Below are 21,842 nucleotides of genomic sequence, written 5' to 3'. Positions count from 1 at the left end.
TATTACATGTGTATCACTTCACTCCAAATGCAACTCTACCAAAAAATGATATTTGGGGCTGACTACGTTAAATGTTTTATTTTAAACAGTTGACTAAGTTGAAAGGTTAGCATTACATCGCAACTCAGACAATTCGGGTAGCTTTGTTTTGTTCAAATTATCCTCCTGGTAGCACTGAGTTGGTAGAATGTTCATGTGGAATTTTCAACTTGGAAACTCGGCATCTGTTGAAGAGCACATGAACATAGTATGAGGGAGCTGACCATTAGGACACTGCAAGAATGATGGCTGAAAATGCGGTTTTGCTGTCATATGTGCATAATGAAAGAAAATTCAGTATTTTAAAGCAGTTATAGCCATTAAGAACACTAGTAATGTCTTAGCTGTATTTTTGGTGGTGCATCACAGACATTAACACTGCTTTTATGTATCACGTAGCAAATGGCATATAACAGCAACATATGCATTACAATGGCCATTCCAACAGAGGGTGTATCACAAACATTTGTAGTAATGCATTTTATTACTACAAATATTTATGATGTGCCACCTGTTGGAATGACAAATGCATTTTATCACGCATTTAAGCAGTGCAAATGTTATTGTTGAGGTCTACAAGTATTACCTTCAGGTTGGGTCTTGAACGGGTGGCACAGCTACTATATATATAGTGGACCACCAGGGGGGTGTACAGCTCCACAAACCCAGTCTTGCCACACAACACACGTTTATTTATAGTGGGGAAACTCCTTCCCCTGTTTCCCACTAGTAAAGCACAGTTCACAAACACAAACATCGCACAGTACAACACAGTCCTTCTTTCTTTCTCTCTCTTCACCTCCACTCCTCCTCGCTCCTCCTCTCCAGCTTTGTCCTCCACCACCTGAGTCTGGCTAACCGTCTGGAGTGTGGCAGCTCCTTTTATAGCGCACCCAGAAGTGCTCCAGGTTTTCCTTGACCTTCTTGTGGCAGCACTTCCAGGTGTGGTGGAAGTGGTGCTACAAAGGGTTCAGCTGTACGTGCAGCACCAACTGGCAGCACCCACAAAACCAAACAAGGCTGCTCCCTAACCCTAACCCCTGCGGGGATCCGTGGTGCTGTAGCAAGCCAGGGGGGCTGCACTCTACCATTCCGGCGAAGATAATATCCCAAACGTGTTCCTTCCCTCTGTCCTTCCACCCAGCTGGCATCCCATCTGGATAATGGCCCTAGCAATCCATCACAATATACAGTATATATAAATAGTCTGAGGGCGGCACGGCGGCGCAGTGGTAGCGCTGCTGCCTCGCAGTTAGGAGACCCGGGTTCGCTTCCCGGGTCCTCCCTGCGTGGAGTTTGCATGTTCTCCCGTGTCTCGCGTGGGTTTCCTCCGGCGCCCGGTTTCCTCCCACGATCCAAAGACATGCAGGTTAGGTGAATTGGCGATTCTAAATTGGCCCTAGTGTGTGCTTGGTGTGTGGGTGTGTTTGTGTGTGTCCTGCAGTGGGTTGGCACCCTGCCCGGGATTGGTTCCTGCCTTGGCTCCAGCAGACCCCCGTGACCCTGTATTCGGATTCAGCGGGTTAGAAAATGGATGGATGGATGGATAAATAGTCTGAAACATCTAAAAAACTTGCAGCATGTATACAAGAACATTGCAATGCTGTCAGAAGAAGGAGCCACTGTCTCTGATATACACACCAGAGACACACTTACTGTAACTAGCACACGGTGGGAGTAAAATTTAAGCTAATACTAAAAGTGCTAGAGAGCTGGCTGAATCGTGGCTCTCAAATGAAAACTCCATTAACAGACATCTGGACATGAACCCAACATATGCAGGCTTAAAAAGAAGAAGAAGAAATAAGACTTTATGAGCAACACCCTCTGAACCCCACCTTATTAATCCACCAACCTCCCCAATACTATGTATTGCCTTGGATTCCTGAAGGTCTAATCATTTTCCTCTGATGAGGACTTCTGGAAGGGGTTGAAAGCTTAGGAATAAAAAACTATTTTTAAGATACGTGACTCATCTTCTCCCTTTGTGGATTTCTAGCTGCAAATATGCAAACTGTATCACAGACCTTCACTTCTATAATCAGACAGAGTTTATGTATATTCTGAAAATGGAAAAAATAAATATAATGTATTGACAGTTGCGTTTACTACATTATTGTCTGTTATAGTGCAGGAGAGTTATGCTAACTTAAAGAAATGTGTGGGCTGATCTTTGTGTTAATCAGAAGTCACTTATTACCATCACTTTATTACCTTAGTTTTCAAGGTGAGAATTAGAGAATTGATTTTTAAGGAGGACGGCACGGTGGCGCAGTGGGTAGCGCCGCTGCCTCGCAGTTAGGAGACCCGGGTTTGCTTCCTGGGTCCTCCCTGCATGGAGTTTGCATGTTCTCCCCGTGTCTGCGTGCTCCGGTTTCCTCCCACGGTCCAAAGATATGCAGGTTAGGTGGATTGGCGGTCCTAAATTGTCCCTAATGTGTGCTTGGTGTGTGTGTGTGTGTGTGTGCACCCTGCCCGGGGTTTGTTTCCTGCCTTGAGCCCTATGCTGGCTGGGATTGGCTCCAGCAGACCCCCGTGACCCTGTAGTTACGATATAACAGGTTGGATAATGGATGGATTTTTAGGGACATTGATGAATATTAAACCTCCCACTCAGCCTTATTTTGTCTTACACAAAAGTATCCCAACAGCTGCTCAGGATGGCAGTTGTGCTGCTGTTTTGCTTTCGAGGCTTCACCTAAGTGTTTGAGCTTTATGTTAAATTGGGCTCAGATATTGCTTATACTGTAATTCCCTTTCCAAAATTGATATTTTAGGGAGGTTTTTCAAAATAAAATGTCATGACCAAGCATAATGTTTCTACACAATAGCTTCAGTAAGCGTGTTAAACCTCAAAGACTGTGCCCTTGTAGAGCTGTAAGGGCTTCTGCTGACCATGTGAGCTTTGTGCTAAACAGGACAAAGCATTTTATTTAACGCATCATTTTTCACTGGTGCAAAACTTTTTAAAAGAATATTAGTCATTAAATCATGGCCCGCATAACTGTTTCCTCACACAAAGACTTCAGTATAAAACTACTCAATCTCCTTTCTATGGTGCTGCTGGGATTTTGGGGTTTCTTCTGTTTGAATGAGTCTGATGCTTCGGGATTTTAATTTTCCCTCCACGTCAGGCACCCGCTGCTCTAAATGACTAAACAAATTAAGTGAGAATGCTCTGTGGGAGGCCTAATAAAACACACTCTGGATTTGCAGCATGATTGGCTGCTGCCCAGTGACTAACACCACTTCACTTACACACGCTTCAATATTATTTCACTGCACGATTAATCCGATGACAGTGCTGAAATTGGCTATCGAACCAAGGTCAACATACCAAATGATTCAATCGAAATGCATGTACCGTTATGTCCCCAGGTCCCATAGTCGCCATCACTGGCATTAGGAAAGCAATACGTGCGGAGTAATGCGGATACCAAAATTAACGTTCAATGAAAGCAAACATGAATATTGAACGCAAAACCTTTTGAAAGGCGGTGTTCAGACTAACCTGGAGAGTTTTCCTCTTAACCGCTTTGACAGTGAAACCTCATTTCTGTTTCTCATTTTTGTTTAACTAAACGTCTGCGTTACCATGATGTGAAATTCAAAAAGTTTGTGAGTCATCAGATTGGCTTCCGCCTCCCCTGGAGTTTTTAAAAAAAAAAATGGATGGACGAGTGGATCAACATACTGGCCGTCAATATTCAATAGCTCAGAAGCTCTAAACTTTTTCATTTTCCTTTTGTTTCCGTTTTGCATGGCCTTTGTAAAGAAGGCAGCATTCAATAAAGAGCTGCAGGTGTTCATGGCAAAGACTGAGATTCTCCACTGGGTTTGTGTCTGAAGCCATGCGCTGAATTCACTTCTAAGGAATTAGGGGAGGCGCAGGAGGCCATCAGGTTATGGAGTTTTAAAGCTCTATAAACTCATTACTATTTATTTTCTCAGTCATTATGAGATTTTCTGCCTAGGGCAGTGGCATGAGTTGGGACGCTTTTTCATTTTTCTTTGGCTTGGCTCCATGCATTTTCTTCATTTTTCTTTCCATTTGGGGGTTTGGAATATGAGCCATTCATTTTATTTTATTATGTTATAGATTTAAAATCGTTCTGACGGTCTTAAAAGTATTTTCCATCTTGGCACTTGCCATTTGTTTTCCTACTCGGCGCCTCCTTTTGGTGGTGAATGGGAACTCTTGCTAGCTTCATTGCTACTGCATAAGAAATGGAAGTCATGATGCGTGACGTCAATGTTGCCATGATATAAAGGTCAGCATTATAAACATTCTGGTTGTCCAAGATTGTGGACACACTTTCGATGAGGGCTTAGAATATAGATGTTTCCTCAACTTGATTTTTTTATTTTGCGTCATTGGGCTTTGTTTATCTTCGTCATTTTGATGTTGATATGCCAGTTGTGAGTATCTAAAGAGGATAAACCAGACTGCAGCACAGACCGCATGCTTTTTCAATTCTAGCCGACCACCCTGAAATGACTGCTGGTAAAGGGGAAGTGAGCAACTGCGAGAACAGTGTTAATTAGAACAGGCGATGTGCAAGTGTTAGGGAAGCTGTAGTAATTGTCAGTGTCTAAGGCTACCTCCACACTACTTCATTTTCCATTAAAAATGCAGACATTTGATCCATTTTTGCCTTTCATCCAAACCCATGAAAACGAATACTTCAGAAAACGCTTTCCAGAGCAGAATAGTTTTAAAAACTGCGGTGTGGCATTTCAGGGTAGACGGGCAAAAACAAAGATTTCTGAAAATGCAGACTCTGTTGTGCTTTGATTGGTTTGTGCTTATTATGTGAAATCTTCCCTGATTGGATCCTACTCATTACAACATTTCACTGCCTGATTGGTCACCCTTCATGGAAGAAAAATATGGTGGGCAGAGAAGAGTTGCCTTCCATAGTACTTTTTGTGTTGCTTACTTATATGCATCTAAATTGTGTTTTGTGTGCTTTTTAGAAATCTTTGTCAAGCGGCTAACACGATAGAGTCACCAGTCATATATTTGCTCAAATTGCACAAGCATGTTCAATGAAATTGACATCCCATGACGTATGTGTACGATGCACACTCACTGCAGTTGCTGCACAATGAGTTTCATGAAATTTGATGGTGAGATCAGAAAATTTGCGTTTGGGACTGCTCACACTGCAAGACAGCCAACTGAAATTTCTGACATGACAGAAATTCTTCTGCTTATGTGATAGCCCAATCGTAAAAACGTGATCAGGCATCGCAACCGTTCTCATACTGTATGTGAAATGCTGGCCGATGAAGATGAAATTCGAACTGACTCAGGAAATCATTCTATGACTGCAAGTCAGGCTTAACATTGTGCCAAAATCACATAACGTATGCCCGGTTAAAGATATCTATGCTGCGCACATGCCCAGTGTCTGTGTATGATTACGTCATATTCATTTTCTGTCTTTTTAGAATATACAGAAATAGCTTCATAAATGATGTGAAAATGCTAGTGTGGATGGAGATCATTTCCATTTAAAAACAGTATTGAGGACCTAACTTAAGACTAGCCTAGACTAAAGAGCTAGACAATACATGAAGTCTAAACAAGGATTTCCAGGAGTCGTTAACTAGAAGAATTGTTGTCACCAAAACTGAGAAGTTTATCTCATCTCATTTTTCTGAAACCGCTTTTCCTAGTCCATGCCAGCGCAGGCGTCTCTGTTCCCTACAAGTAGGTATTCTAGCTGTTCCTGGGGAATGCCCAGACATTCCCAATCTAGTCAAGAGATACTATCCCTCCAGCGTTTCATGGGTCTGTCGCAGGGTCTCTGCCCAGGAATAAGTTCCCAGACATGTTGATACCACCTCTGCAGGCTCCGCTTGATCTGTAGAAGCAGCAACTCTACTCTGAGATACTCCGGAATTGCTGAACTCCTAAACCTATCATGGAGTGTCAGCCCAGCCAGCCGACAAAGAAACCTCATTTCTGCTACCTGGACTTATGATCTCATTCTTTGGGGCAAAGAATGGTTCACAACAACCTTCATCCATCCATCCATTATGTAACCCGCTATATCCTATCTACAGGGTCACGGGGGTCTGCTGGAGCCAATCCCAGCCAACACAAGGCAGGAAACAAACCCTGGGCAGGGTGCCAATCAAACGCAACAACCTTCATGATTGTACAAATTAAAAAGCAATATAGCCTGCCCAGGATAGAGTTACCAGAACCTACATCTGCAGCCAGGCCTGGGGTTATTGTTCACTGGTGATCTTCTGGTGGTCATGCAACCTGCTTAACTGGACTGGGCTCAGCCTGAAACAGCAAAGTGGAGCCACCTTAAGGGCTCACCACCTGCAAGATGATGGCTGCGGGTCTTGTGCAATGCCAGTTTAGTGGCAGGCATAGGCAGGAAAAGCCAAGACAGACTTAACTGAGACGCTAAGACTGTAAACAGTATCGAGAGATGGAAGGCTGTGAGTCATGAACTAGAAGACATACAATACTAAGAGCATTAGATTAAAGTTGTTTGGTGATGAATCCATAATGTTGAATGCTCTATCAAGTTGGGTTATGTCTATGATGTGGTGCATAGTGCCTGCTGGGAAACAGCCTCTAGCAACAGTGTAACACATTCTTGCAACACAATAGCATAGCACTGAAACTACAAAAATGACAATGTGAAAAAGTAACAAAATACAATTATATTAACTTAGAATTAAATTATTAACACAAAACTCCCATGTATTTCTATTCTCTGAAATGTGAAACCTCTAGGAATCCACAAAAGGGAACAGAAAGGAAATATTTAAAACAAGAAAAGGTTTTTAGCAGGGTGTCCCAGTTCATAACAAGTGTCGACCATCGCTAGTTTTTTGACTTTGAAAGGTTGTCGTGTCCATCTCCCGCTCCTATATATTCTTTCACTCTGCCAATCCTCCACCTAAGGCAGAACAGACAGCCAGCTGACATGGTGGCTAGCGCTGCTGACTCATAGCTGTAGAGTCTTGAGTTCCAGTATTGACAATCTGTGTGCAATTTGTCTGCTTTTCCTGCTACACTCCAAAGACATGCATGTTGGTTAACTGTCACTTCTGAATTAGCTCGAGTAACCCTAACCCTAAGTGAGTGTGAATGTGTGTGTGTGAGTGTACCCTGTCTTAGACTGGCGACACATCTAGCGTTGATTCTGTATTGCACCCCTGACTGTGAAGTGGGTCAAGTGTTTTTTTAATGGATGGCTGTTTCCATTAAAATTTCCATTTCCATCTCTATGTGTTCCAGTTTTTCTCCCACATCTCAAAGATTTGGCCGCTCTGGTGGCACCTTGTGTGTGTGAGTGTACCCTGCCATAGACTGGCGACACATCTAGACTTGATTCTGTTTTGCACCTCTGACTGTGAAGTGGGTTAAGTGTTTTTTTTTTTAAATGGATGGCTGTTTCCTTGTATTTCCATGCATTCCTCTAAATTTCCTTCACTTTCATTGTTAGAAGCTCCATCTCTACAGGTCTGTTCCCATGGGGGAAGAGGAATATGTTAATAATATCCATATGTTAATGTAGTTAATATCATCTTTGACACTGACAAATGGAAATGCCTTGGGGAAAGAAGACGAGTTCTGCCTCTTAAAGGACATGTTGAATGCAGATTGAGGGGCACTGGTAGCCAAAGCTTGATGTTAATTGAAGACGTTCCGGGTGCCGTCTTCTGTTCTGACTTCCTAATGAGCCCTCTATGCCGGTGAAAAGAAAAGTTTATATAAATATTATAAGGAGTTATATGGTGTGCAGGAGTGAGACATGCAAGTGAAGTTGGAAAGGACTGAAGTAAGTCTGATCAGGTGGATTTACTGAATTTAACTGATGGAGAAGAAGCTGAGAGTTGAGAGAAAAGATCAGTTTGGCTGTAGTAAGCTGAAACAGGCTGGCGTGGACTGACCTGGTGGAGTCGAGGTTGAAATATAGAAAGTCCCTGTCAGAAGAAGAGAAGAGGAGAGGATGAGGTTAGGGAAAGGGATGGAGCTAGTGGGTCTCGCTTGTAATGGACTAAGAGAACTTGGAGGCCAAACCCAAATGATGGCCACCACAATGGTTATTGCTTTATGGAACGCAGAACATTTTCTAATTTTCTGCTATGTTTTTGTTGCAGTGTTTCGTGCTACTGCCTCTCATCACCAGGTTCATATCCCACCCTTCCCACTGTCTCTGAGGGATATTTGCATGTTGTCCCTTTATCTTTAGGAGTTTTTCTCTAAGTGTTCCAGTTTTTCTCCCACATCTCAAAGATATAGGTGCTAGGATAATTGGCGCCTTGAGTAGAGCTGCCTCATGCAGCCAACTTTCTGTGTTCAAATCCTGCTTCCAGTTTCTATGTGGAGTTTGCATGTTCTCCTGTGTCTGCATGAGACTCTCTCCCACTTTTCCGTTTTACATCACATCTCAGTGTTGTGTGTTATGTTGATTGGCTATTCTAAATTGACCCAGTATGGCATGTGTGACTGGTCCTTGCTCACCATAATGAATGCTGGTACTACCTGATGCTGCTGAGAGAGGCTTCAGCACCCCAAATCTCTGGATTATGTTAAGCAGGTCTGAGAACGTTATGTTATGTTATGCCACTTGGCCTGGTGTGATGGAGTGCGCCCTGCGATGGACTGGCTACCCATTCAAGGTTGGATCTTCAATCTCCTATAAAAGGCTCTGGAATGCGTGTGTTCAAAAATGTACGTATGCATGTTTTAATGTTAAAGACACTGTGTAGATTTAAAAACAGTATTTTACTGTTTGTTTTTACTTTAAATATGTACTAGTAAAAATGTTTTAGCTGTAAGCTCCCCGCTAAATGGAGGACCAGCAAATGTCAGGAGGAGAGAGGGAAGCTGGGGAGTCGGAAGAAAATGTGCCGAGATTCAGTTGCTTGGTTTATTTAGAATCATTTGAGAAATGCTCGGCTGCTTCATCGCCTTGAATCCTGAATCTCGGGAACACAGCGCTCTTTGTGTGTTGCAGTGAGAAATGGATAGTAGCTACTTTTTTTTTCTGCAACTCCCACATTCATTATGTTCTCCGAGCGTTTGCTCCAAGGGATGGCAGGCTTGAAGAGCCCAAATGTACAGTACAACACTGCGTCATGCTGACAAGCCTGACTTTGCAATGACAAAGCAACCGAAAAAAATACAAACACTTGGAACTGACAAAATAAAAAAACAAAAAGCTGACCAGCGGCTTGTATTCCTGAAATGGGAATGTTGGGCAGTGTTGACCTTTTTTTTTTTTTTTTCCCTTTTGAATGTGAGGCCGGATGCGTTGCTACGGGTTACCTCCTCGACTCTTCTTATTGGTTTTCCCAGGAGTGCTCCTCATGTGGCAGCCTGCACACCTAACCAGAGAAGAAAGAGGATCGATAGCCGTGGCTGTGTGCTGCATGTGAAACTCCTTGGAAGAACTTCCTGTCCCATGCAGGAGCCCCAGAATGCATGCAGGGTAAACCAGGGCTGTTCGTGCTGTCAGTCAGATGAGATTATTGCTCTGAAAGCTCTCACCACATCATGTGTGTGTTGTGTTTAGCTCATCTGCTACTGCTTCATGTTGCTTCATCTTTAACATGTGCTGATAATGGTCAAATATTACAAAGTGTATTATGTGCAAGGTAAGAGAGCACCTGGTCCATCGTAATCACATGGAGAAGAATAACACATAACAATAACAAGACTAATAATAGTTCTTCTTATTTGTAAAAGGTAGTCTCCCAAATATAAACCTGAACTTGTACTTCCTTATGACTTAACCCAGTGACATATGGGCTGCCAAAAAAGACAACAAAGGGGACATCTTGAACCCAGCACTCACTCGGAGACACCCCATTTACGTAATCAATGGGAAGAGTGAGCAAATGGCTCAGTGTAGCAGTAACAAATAATTAACCAACTGAACAAGAACTGGCAATCCTTTTTGTTGTGATAGCCTTGTGGACTTTAAACCACAAAGTCTCCAGATCATCACCCACACACTAGCTTGCTGTGTGATCCTGAGCAGGACACCTTACAGACCTCTGTGCCAAAAAAATCTGATGCGTCCAGTACATGACTTTTCCCTACTGTGTGAGAAAGATGAGGCGAAGAAGTCCCAAAGAAAAATTAGGGTGCCAACCGGGCCATTCCATTAAATGCAAGGGTCTAAAAAATTGAAAAAAAAAAATGGCACAACAGAAAAGAGGTGTAGCAGCTGTCTTCTTAGCCTATTCAGCTTTTCAAATGATTCACCAAGTGGGTCTGCGTCAGGAAGCTCTGACATGCGGGTTTGCTTTTATGAAAATTAAATGCCGTCTTTCAAGAGCTCTCAGCTATATGTGGTCCTTATTGGAAGGGGAGGGGCTTCTGAGATAGTGAGCGGGGTTTAGGTGCCCTCAGTGGGCATCTTCTCGGCACTGCACAAGAAACGAGAGATGGTACTGTTAGTGGTAGTACCCCCTCTCATCCCAGTTCGAGCCCAGAAGATGATCCTCAGATGTCCAAGCGTGACGCTACAAAAAGCTGTGATTTTTCAAAAATTTTAACTTGTCATAAAAGAATAACAAAAGAGCATATTAAAGGATTTGTTTCATAGCCGGGAAAATCCCACTTTATTTGTCATAGGCAATGGTGTTGAAGGAAAAAAAGAGTTTTATTTAGGTAAAATGGAGACTGGCAATTAATCCATGCTCCAGCTTATTAGACATAAGACTGACGTTGACTTCTCGGCCATTGCTGCTTTTTGTCTCATCAGCCGATAGAGACGGAACTAAGTTGAAGGCGGAAATTACCTTAATGATTATCCTCTGTGGTGTTGCTCTCCAGTCCAAGGGCAGATGTGGAAGATGGTATTGGTGTAGCATTGTCACCTTTCTCTTTGCACCTTTGAAAGTGGTACACATAAGATACTAATTAGCCTGTTACATGTGACATTATGAAAAATATATGAATATATACACACACATATATATATACAGTATACACTGCACTAGCTATAATGCAGTAGCTGTGAACCAGCAAACCAGTGAAGGATTGAAAGAATCATAGGTGCCCAAGGCTCACTGATGTACATGGGGTGTGAAAGCTAGTCCATCTGGTCTGATCCCATAGAACAACAAAAACAACAACATTTATTTATCCATCCATCCATCCATCCATTATCCAACCTGCTATATCCTAACACAGGGTCAAGGGGGTCTGCTGGAGCCAATCACAGCCAATACAGTGCTCAAGGCAGGATCAAACCCCGGGCAGGGTGCCAGCCCACCGCAGGGAACACACACACTAGGGACAATTTAGGATCATCAATGCACCTAACCTGCATGTCTTTGGACTGTGGGAGGAAACCGGAGTACCCGGAGGAAACCCACGCAGACACGGGGAGAACATGCAAACTCCACGCAGGGAGGACCCGGGACTCTTAACTGCGAGACAGCAGCGCTACCCACTGCACCACCGAGCCAGCCCACATTTATTTATATTGCATTTTTCTTACAAACAGTATAGCTCAAGGCGCTTTATAAGACGACAAAAAGAAAGTTATATGAAATGAAAAACAAATAAGATTAGGGAATAGTATTAAAGAATAAGTAACAAAGAAAAAGGTAAAGGGAGAACAGAAAATACAAATAATAAAAAAAAACTCCAGTTAGGCCGGAGAAAAAAAAACAAAATCTGCAGGGGTTCCAAGGCCAAAATGAACGTCCAGTCCCCATTGAGCATTCCACCTAACATAAACTTCTTTAAATCAGTCCTCTTGGTTTTCAGCATTTGATGAAGTGGGTCTTGTGGACAGCTGAGACACCCACCTTCAATTCATCATCACAGGGGGCTACATGGTGCCTTGATCAAGTGGTGGTGCTGGTGCAGAAGAACCAGAAAAGACAGCAGAGAAAAGCAGAGATAAGTGCAGATTACGGATCCCTGAAAAATGTGATAGTTTTATTCCTACAGTGCATCCGGAAAGTATTCACAGCGCATCACTTTTTCCACATTTTGTTATGTTACAGCCTTATTCCAAAATGGATTAAATTCATTTTTTTCCTCAGAATTCTACACACAACACCCCATAATGACAACGTGAAAAAAAATTACTTGAGGTTTTTGCAAATTTATTAAAAATAAAAAAACTGAGAAATCCCATGTACATAAGTATTCACAGCCTTTGCTCAATACTTTGTCCATGCACCTTTGGCAGCAATTACAGCCTCAAGTCTTTTTGAATGTGATGCCACAAGCTTGGCACACCTATCCTTGGCCAGTTTCCAGTTCCTGCCACTGAAAAACATCTCCACAGCATGATGCTGCCACCACCATGCTTCACTGTAGGGATGGTATTGGCCTGGTGATGAACGGTGCCTGGTTTCCTCCAAACGTGACGACTGGCATTCACACCAAAGAGTTCAATCTTTGTCTCATCAGACCAGAGAATTTTGTTTCTCATGGTCTGAGAGTCCTTCAGGTGCCTTTCAGCAAACTCCAGGCGGGCTGTCATGTGCCTTTTACTTAGGAGTGGCTTCCGTCTGGCCACTCTACCATTCAGGCCTGATTGGTGGATTGCTGCAGAGATGGTTGTCCTTCTGGAAGGTTCTCCTCTCTCCACAGAGGACCTCTGGAGCTCTGACAGAGTGACCATCGGGTTCTTAGTCACCTCCCTGACTAAGGCCCTTCTCCCCCGATCACTCAGTTTAGATGGTCGGCCAGCTCTAGGAAGAATGCTGGTGGTTTTGAACTTCTTCCACTTACGGATGATGGAGGCCACTGTGCTCATTGGGACCTTCAAAGCAGCAGAACGTTTTCTGTAACCTTCACCAGATTTGTGCCTGGAGACAGGATTGCCTCGAGGTCTACAGACAATTTCTTTGACTTCATGCTTGGTTTGTGCTCTGACATGAACTGTCAACTGTGGGACCTTATATAGACAGGTGTGTGCCTTTCCAAATCAAGTCCAATCAACTGAATTTACCACAGGTGGACACCAATTAAGCTGCAGAAACATCTCAAGGATGATCAGGAGAAACAGGATGCACCTGAGCTCAATTTGGAGCTTCATGGCAAAGGCTGTGAATACTTATGTACATGTGCTTTCTCAATATTTTTTATTTTTAATAAATTTGCAAAAATCTCAAGTCAACTTTTTTCACATTGTCATTATGGGGTGTTGCGTGTAGAATTCTGAGGAAAAAAATGAATTGAATCCATTTTGGAATAAGGCTGTAACATAACAAAATGTGGAAAAAGTGATGCGCTGTGAATACTTTCCGGATGCACTGTACACAGTCTATCAGGAATACAACTAAAATAAAGCTATGAGAAAGCCAAATTAAAATAATGCCACCTATGGGACTTAAAAAAAGATGCCAAATACCACAGGACACCTTCAGTGGTCTGGTGGAGCACATGCCACAATGGGTCAGAGCTGTTTTGGTAGGATTAGGGGGACTTGCACATTATTAGGCAAGTTTTAATGTTGTAGCTGATCGTGTATGTATAAACAGTATATCCTCCAAGGGAGGATTTTTTAGTTGATTTACTGAGAATATACTGTACAAGGTTTCAGAAAGATATTATAACATGGTGAACGCAGTGTGCACATATCCTGCATATTATTGTTCCACGTAGAGACAGGAGAACTTAATACTTGACTTGCTTGTAATATATAGTGTGAACTGGGACCCGGACACAGGCAGACGGACAACATAGTTCACCCAACACACGTTTATTTTCACAACTATTTACAATGCACGAACCCCAGTGCCTCTTGCACCGATTCCCCAAAGTCCAGGCCTCTCCGTCACTGTGCCTTTCTCTTGGCCGCCTCCAGTCCCCTCTCCAGCTCTGTCCTTTTCCACCCAACATCCACTCATGACTGGAGGGAGGCGGCCCCTTAAGTAGGAACCCGGATGGGCTCCAGCTGCTTCCCGGCACTCTCCTTTGGACACACCCCTTTGTGGCGGAAGTGCGGCTGTGCACCCGGAAGCCGTCCGGTGTCTCCTGTTCTCTTCCCCCCAGCACTTCCTGGTGTGGCGGAAGTGCTGGGCTCCAGGGTTCCTCAGGCACCTGGGCGCCGCCTGGCGGTGGCCACGGGCCCCTACAGGGTTGGGCTTCCAAGCCCTCTACCCGTGGCCCCCAATACAACCAGGGCGATCACCCCCTTGCGGTCTGGAGGAGGCACAAGCCCTCCTCTGGTCCTCCTGGGCATCGCGGCCAGGCTCCAGCCCCGGCCGGGGACCACACGGGATATTCCGGCACCGAGGCGCCGCCTGGCGGTGGCCATGAGTCCCTACAGGGCTGGGCTTCCAAGCCCTGTACCCAAGGCCCCCAACATAACCAGGACGGATGCCCCCTCGCGGTCTGGATGAGGCACAATAGATAACTACTGTTCAGGGCAGGCAGGCCAAGTCGGCATAGGCTAAGCTCTTTCTTGTTGTGTTCCTTATTTAACATTAATAAATTGCATGTTCTCCCCGTGTCTGTGTGGGTTTCCTCCGGGTGCTCCAGTTTCCTCCCACAGTCCAAAGACATGCAGGTTAGGTGCATTGATGATGCTAAATTGTCCCTTGTGTGTGTGTGTGTGTGTGTGTGTGCCCTGCGGTGGGCTGGTGTCCTGCCCACGGTTTGTTCTTGCCTGGCGCCTTGTGCTGGCTGGGATTGGCTCCAGCAGACCCCCGTGACCTTGTGTTAAGATATAGTGGGTTGGACAATGACTGAGTGACTGACTGAAATTATTTTAAGCAGCATTATGGTATAACAGTGGGTGACATCGCTCCATTAAGGGAACACTGAAGCGGTGTTTTAAAATCGCTAATCAACCTACATAACACACCTCTCATACAAACTTCAGCAGGACGCAGATTCAAACTCAGGACACCAGGTCTATGACACAGCAAATGGAGCACCATACTGTCACCAGGAAGCTTAAACAAGCGGCTATCAAACTATGGATTGCTGCCTTGTGCCCACTGCTGCGAGACTACATTTTCATGTATCCCTGAATAAGTTGCTTAAAAAGATGGATGAAAATCAAGCTTTGGCCATTGGAAGAAGTAAATCAATAAAAGAGTTAAAAATGAAAGCAGTCGAAACATGTCGCTCCACTAATGGCAAGTGTGTACTCTGTGGCGAAGCTGAACACCAAGTCATTGACGCTGCAGTCCTGTGACGTCTTCACTTCTCCGATGAGGAAAATTGCAAACTAAAGTGTTCCTTGCAAATGAAAATAAAAAAAGGAATGATACACAGAGGATTCATTTTCTGTCTGGCTTCGTTGCCATTGCACAATACGCCAGCATACTTTAGACAAAGTGATCTGAAATAATCCCAGAGAAATGAGCCTGGCTGTTGAAGACACGTCCCTGCTGGCTGGTTTGTGGCTTGGAAAGGCTTAGACCAGATAGGAGGAAATTTCTTTGGATGCAGCGGAGGATTGTGGGGACGTGATTTTCATGCAGGGAAAAATAATTGCTTGGCTCGTGTTATGTGGGCTGGGCTGGTGCACTGCTTGTGCTCACTCATGTGGAGTCCATTCCATGTACTTGTGATCTTTTAGCTGACGCTTTTATTGAAAGCGACTCACAAATCACAAGTGCTCAAGGTGAATTGTTTTATGATTTTGGACCATTTGCCGGTGAAGGCACTCATTCAGGGTATTAAAGGAGGGGCTGTCACACAGCTGCCCTCTAACACTAGAATAATGTCAAGGAGGCCATAAAATGCTGGATGCTGGACTTACTAATATCAAAAGGGAACAGACAAATGTGACAAAATAGCCAGCCCACAAAACAAAACCCTGTGAGCATTCTGTACCTACCTGTTCATGTGCTTGTCCCATGTACCCATGAGGGGGCTCACTCATATCCCTTAAACAATGCAGCTCTGTCTCCTGCCATCACTGTCTATTTCCGTCTTTCTTCCACAAGTGAGATTTTGACCCCATCTCACGTCCCAACTCAGATGGCTGCTGGCCTGATGCAACTGTAAACCTGAGCCTCCCACCCGGAGTTACCAAGCCACATTTTCCTCTGGTGATCCGGCAACCCTTGTAGGATTACGTCACTTGAAACTGTGATATGGCCCTACTTCTCCATACCACTGCCACCTGATTTGCTAAAGAGATTTTGATGGTGATTTCCAACATTTCCGCGATAGCGTTGATTACATTTCTTTTGTTTTTTTCCAATTGGAGCAGGAGGGGTGACTTGCTCATGGTCACACAGTGTCAGTAATGAGATTTAAACCCACAACCTCAAGGTCTGAAGTCCAAAGTCATAACCACTATGCTACCCAGCCTGCTCGTTTAAGGGTAAATAAAAGCTGTCTGTTCCAGTCTTGGACAACATGGTGCCCACTACTGACCTAGCGTTGTATCAACCACCTGTCAGTCCCCTGAGGGCTCTGATAGCTCTTTCTCATTCCTTGTACTTGCTGGGTTACCTGCCATATTCTGATTATTTCCAGATCATATTTCCTTCTCTCTCTTTCACTAGTTCACCTCCCCATCTAACTTCCTGTAATGCCCGGGTTTGCCGCAGCAGGCATTACTCCTCTTAGAGTAACTGTGATGGACTGGGCAATGAAGAAACAAATACACACACACACACACACACAATGAGGTGGTGTAAAATTGCTTTGTGCTTTTATTAACAAACAAATCAGTGCCCAAGTAATCAAAACAAGCGAAATGTTCCAATGAATAAATAAATAATCCTTGATTACAAATAGTGCCCCTGTGGAGATTAAGAATCCCAATAAATAAATCAATCCAAAAAAGGCAAGGTTTACAACACCGTCGGGCTCCATTCTTTAAAAAAAGATCTTCAAGCGGCGGTGCATTCCTCTAAAACCAACAATCTGAGGGGATACATCCTCTGGCAAGCACAGTCAACTTGTCATTTCAGCTTTCAGTGGGCAACACCACAGGCCCTGCTCCTTTTTCCCACCGCTGCCCCTTGGCCTTCAGTGGGCGCTCACTCGGTTGGTCACTGCTGCTGCTCTGGATGCTCAGCAGAAGTGATCCTGTCCCATGAGTGCTGTCCACTTGCTCCTCTTGGGGCCACTTCCCGACCATTTGTCTCCATGCTACAGCACCAGCTCAGCCATGATCCTGCCTCTCTTTTCTTTCATTTCATTCCTCCATTTCTTTGGTTTTTCCAATTGGAGCCCAGGTAGGTGACATGATTCACTTATGGTGACACAGTGTCAGTGGCAGGATTTGAACCCACAACGTCAGTGCTTGAAGTCCAAAGCCTTAACCACCACGCCACATTGCCTCCCTGAGTTAGAAATACAGTGGAACCTCGGTTCACAAACGTCTCTGAACACGTACAAATCGGTTTACGACCAAAACGTTCGCCAAACTTTTGCATCTGTTCACGACCACAGACTCGGTATACGAACAAGTCAGTTTCCCTTTCAGTTTGTGCGCGTCGATGATTTCCGCACGTGTTCAGTCTTTCCCTGTGCATCCCCTGTGCAGAGAGAGAGAGAGAGAGAGAGAGACACACACACACACACACACAAGAGAGAGAGAGAGAGACGGCTGGACGCCTAAGGCCGAGAAGGCAGTTAAAGAATGCACCAGGCTTGTTTTTAAAGAGACAGATCTGAGCATTGTTTTAACCTCGACTGTATTTAATGAAGTCTTTTTTTCTATTGGATTTTAACCTCCACTTCACTTCTGTTTACAGTGATCGGTTTGTAGCGTGCATTGTTGCAATGTTACTTTTCTTGGTGTTTTATTAAATTACAGATTTTTCAAATGTTCATTTTTTTTCCCGTGCTTAAAACTCATTAAAAAAAGTGTTTTTAGCGAGCAGGTCGTAAGGCTATAGCGCAAACTCTTGCAGTGTTAGATTTCTCTGTTGTTCAAAGTTTTCTCAGTGTTATTCAATGTTTTTACATTTAGTTTACTGTTACGCTGTGCATTCTATGGTGTAATTAACTATATTTGTGCTTAAAAATGTTTAAAAAAATATATACATACAGTTCGTACAGTTTGAAATGGATTAATTGTATTTACTGTACATACAATCCTATGGGGGAAATTACTTAGGGGCGGCACGGTGGCGCAGTGGTAGCGCTGCTGCCTCGCAGTTAGGAGACCCAGGTTTGCTTCCCAGGTCCTCCCTGCGTGGAGTTTGCATGTTCTCCCTGTGTCTGTTTGGGTTTCCTCCGGGCGCTCCGGTTTCCTCCCACAGTCCAAAGACATGCCGGTTAGGTGGATTGGCGATTCTAAATTGGCCCTAGTGTGTGCTTGGTGTGTGGGTGTGTTTGTGTGTGTCCTGCGGTGGGTTGGCACCCTGCCCAGGATTGGTTCCTGCCTTGTGCCCTGTGTTGGCTGGGACTGGCTCCAGCAGACCCCCGTGACCCTGTGTTCGGATTCAGCAGGTTGGATAATGGATGAATGGATGAAATTACTTAGGTTCATGACCAAATCGGTTTACGACCAGAGTTTTGGAACAAATTATGGTCGTGAACTGAGGTTCCACTGTATGGTGAATTACAGTCCGGCACCTTCGCCACTAAGCAGGTTATCATTTTGGTGGAAATATTTTAATGGGCACCATGAACAACAATGCATTGTACTTTTTCCACAAGTAATCATTAGAAGGGGACATCTGTCAGTAATGCCCTGAAATCAGAATCCTAATACAGATCTGCCTTTTTTATTATTTTTGATTTGGCACATCTTTATCCCAGGCAACTTCTTGGTTCAGTAGACAGATTTTATTTTTTTTACAGTCAGAGCACAGGCGAGTGAAATGACTTGTTGAGGGTCCCTCTGTGAGCCATAGGTGTGAACTGAACCTTCAGCTTTTTAAGTTCAATGCGTTGGCCGCTACGCCACACTGCCTGTCCGTCAGCTGCTGCGGGCTCACTTACCGAGGAGAGAAAATCTGTGCATTAGTGGGAAGGGAGCTTTTCTTTATTCTCTGCTCAATAATGTTCTACTTTTTATTTTCAATAATCATGAAGAGTTGGCGGGTGAAGTGGGTTGGGATAGAAGGTGTGCTCTTACGTTGGTCACCTCTGGTAATAACAGTGTGCACAAGTGCTTGACATTTATGTTGGCTGATTGCTGTTGGAAGAAAATTATTTTTAAATGTATGAAGTTTGTAATATATGCATTTGATTTGCCTTATTTTTAAATACGGCTTGTACTAAGTAAATTATCTATCTTCCCGTGTCCGTGTGGATATTTTTTTTAGATTCTACAGTTTTTCTTCCCTTGCCCTAAATAGCGGAGTGTAAGTCTAAGGACTCTAAACTGGCATTGTGTACGAGTGTGCTTTGCAATGGACTGGCAGCTGCTTGGCGTCTCTGGCACTGCCAGATGAGCTCTGGCTTTTCACTCTTATGATCTAAACAGTGTTGTACAAAAAATGGCTGCATATGTTCCTTTAGTTTGCTGTTGTCTTGTCTGATGCAGATGAGCTGCATATGCTGAGTAGCACACTAGGTATTCCCATCACATTGTCAGATGGAGGGCCGGGGGTTAGGGGGGATCCCTGGGAGTGCTGAGGCTTCACATCTCTTCTTACCTTAGATAATCATGAAGGAATCTTTGAGTCTTAATATCATTTGGGGCCATCCGTGCCACACGTCATTTGTGGAAATGCGGAGGTTAGTTATGTGAAGATGGAGGTTTTTTTTAGTTACATTATCAAATCGAATAAACTGCGTTAGTCTTCCCACTGTGAAGAATTTGAAAGTCAAAGAGTGCTGATGTCACCCGATATAATGATTTGAAATACGTATTTATGCATCTGCAGTCTTAGAAATCGACTGGAGGTTCTGTGGCCTTTCCTTCCTTATGGAAATGATCGATTTAGAGTACAGTGCCTGTCACTTTATTGTTGCTGGTGATGTCTCTGATAATCATTAAGAGCTGTCTGGCCGGGATATGATGTGAAATGCCGAAACGTTCATGTAGAAAAATGCTATTGCTATTCTGAACTAAAAACATGAATTTGAGAGAGCTTTGGGTAATCATTTCCAGGTGAAGAGACTTGTGAGGTAAATATTTGGCTACCTCATACTTTCCGAGATTTTCAACTCCCCCCTCCCCATTCTCTCTCCATGACTCCGAGGGTCTCACTGGGAACAATGGCTTTTTCGTTTTAAGCTGATAAATCAAGCAAGCCTGAAAGCATTGAGCTCTTCATTATTTGGTTAGCTTAAAGATTTGATAAAGTTTACAGAAGATCAGGTTGGCTTGGGGTAGTCCCCTGTCTGTCCCAAGATTTATTTATTTATTAGGACTTGAGCTCAGCTGCCATGACCTCTTTTTATTTGCTTCAGCACACTGAAAATCTGTGGAAGTTAACTCATAACTCACCTTTGGCACCTTTCATTTGGAGCTCCAGGATATGAATGACTGACCAATGGCTCTCTAGAAGTGGCTCTCCACAGGCTCTCTATGATGGCCTAGGAGGGGATGAAGCGTCTGCACAATCAATCTATCTATCTATCTATCTATCTATCTATCTATCTATCTATCTATCTATCTATCTATCTATCTATCTATCTATCTATCTATCTATCTATCTATCTATCTATCTATTATATAGTGTTTCATTATCTGTCTGTCTGTCATGTGGTTCACCTATGTAGCTTTCATTTTCCCTTTCATAAAATATGCTTTCTAAAAAAGCAACCTTTCCTTCTTTATTAGATTATTCATTTAGATAATATTTATGCATATAGGCAATCCTTGTGCCTGCTATTGTACAGTCATGCCCTGTGGTGGACTGGCACCCTGTCTTGTGTTGGTTCCTGCTTGGCACCCAGCACTGCCACAACAGGCAGTGACCCCTGTGATCCTAACCTGGATCAGGAGGATTTGAGGATGTTATTTTATGTTATGTTTTACAATTTAGAGTCATATTTATTTCATGTAATGTATGTAATGATTATTCTTTGGTGTTAATTAGTTAATTGCCTGTCATTTAAAAGCTTGTTTTCATAATTACCGTATTTGCTTGCTTGATTTTTACTAGTTTACATACAGAAGTTAATGATTTCCTTATTGCTGATGTATCTTTAGATGCTCTTAATCCAGTTACAAAGTGATGGCAGGTGGCAGGCAGGGGCACCAGTCTATTACAGTTATTTTCTTCCTTAGATAGATTGATGCATAGATAGTTACACTTAAATAGTGGTTTTCTAGACACTCAAAGCACTTTACATAGACAGCCATTCTTGCGTCAGTACACTTACCACACATTAGCCAGTTAGAGACAGGGGATGATTAGGGGGCCAGAATGACCAAGCTATGTAGGGCTGTTTAGCCAGGACATCATGAAACACCCAACTCTTTTTGAATAATGTGTAGAGATTTTTTTATGACCACAGTGAGTTGATTTTTCTGAGGCAGCACCATTTTTCAGCTCAGTGTTCTCATCGCTGCATTGGGCCATTGGGACCCACACAAAGACCACAGAGTAAGCACCCCCTGCTGGCCTTACCAGCACCACTTTCTGCAGCAACCCAAACTTGCCCAGTTAGTCTCCCATACAAGTACTGGCTGGGCTGGAACATAATTAAGTTCAGGTGGATTATCTGGTCTGAGGTGTTGGTTGTTGTGGCTGTATACTTATTTTATAATTATTAGCTTGTTGACATGTCCTGCCTTTAAGTGCTCGTATCAGGCTAGTTCAGTGCTATCACCTTATATACCAGTCCGCAGCCTATCAGTTCAGCAGGTGGCACAAGACGGTGGAGTATTCACTTGTTCTTTAAAATGTCAGACGGTATTGGCAGAGTCTCGCACTCCATTCTGGGCACAGTCATAGCACAACAGTCCTCA

General features: G+C 43.7%; 1 protein-coding gene across 6 annotated transcripts in view; it reads left to right on the top strand.

Moving 5' to 3' along the window:
- kalrna (kalirin RhoGEF kinase a) overlaps positions 1–21,842 on the top strand; it is a 758,514-nt gene that overhangs the window by 241,797 nt on the left and 494,875 nt on the right. For 4 of the 6 annotated variants that reach the window (XM_039757407.1, XM_039757409.1, XM_039757405.1 and 1 more), the window contains exon 1: positions 8,646–8,749. The exons of the other annotated variants lie outside the window; for them this stretch is intronic. In XM_039757407.1, the coding sequence (XP_039613341.1) occupies positions 8,659–8,749 (91 nt within the window). In that variant the 5' untranslated portion in view covers positions 8,646–8,658. Of the gene's footprint in view, positions 1–8,645; positions 8,750–21,842 lie in introns of those variants that run through there. 6 annotated transcript variants of the gene reach the window in all.

Source organism: Polypterus senegalus, chromosome 6, assembly GCF_016835505.1.
Source record: "Polypterus senegalus isolate Bchr_013 chromosome 6, ASM1683550v1, whole genome shotgun sequence".
Taxonomy (NCBI): Eukaryota; Metazoa; Chordata; class Cladistia; order Polypteriformes; family Polypteridae; genus Polypterus; species Polypterus senegalus.
Note: the sequence above shows the minus strand (reverse complement) of the source record. Positions and strands in the feature narration are given on the sequence as shown.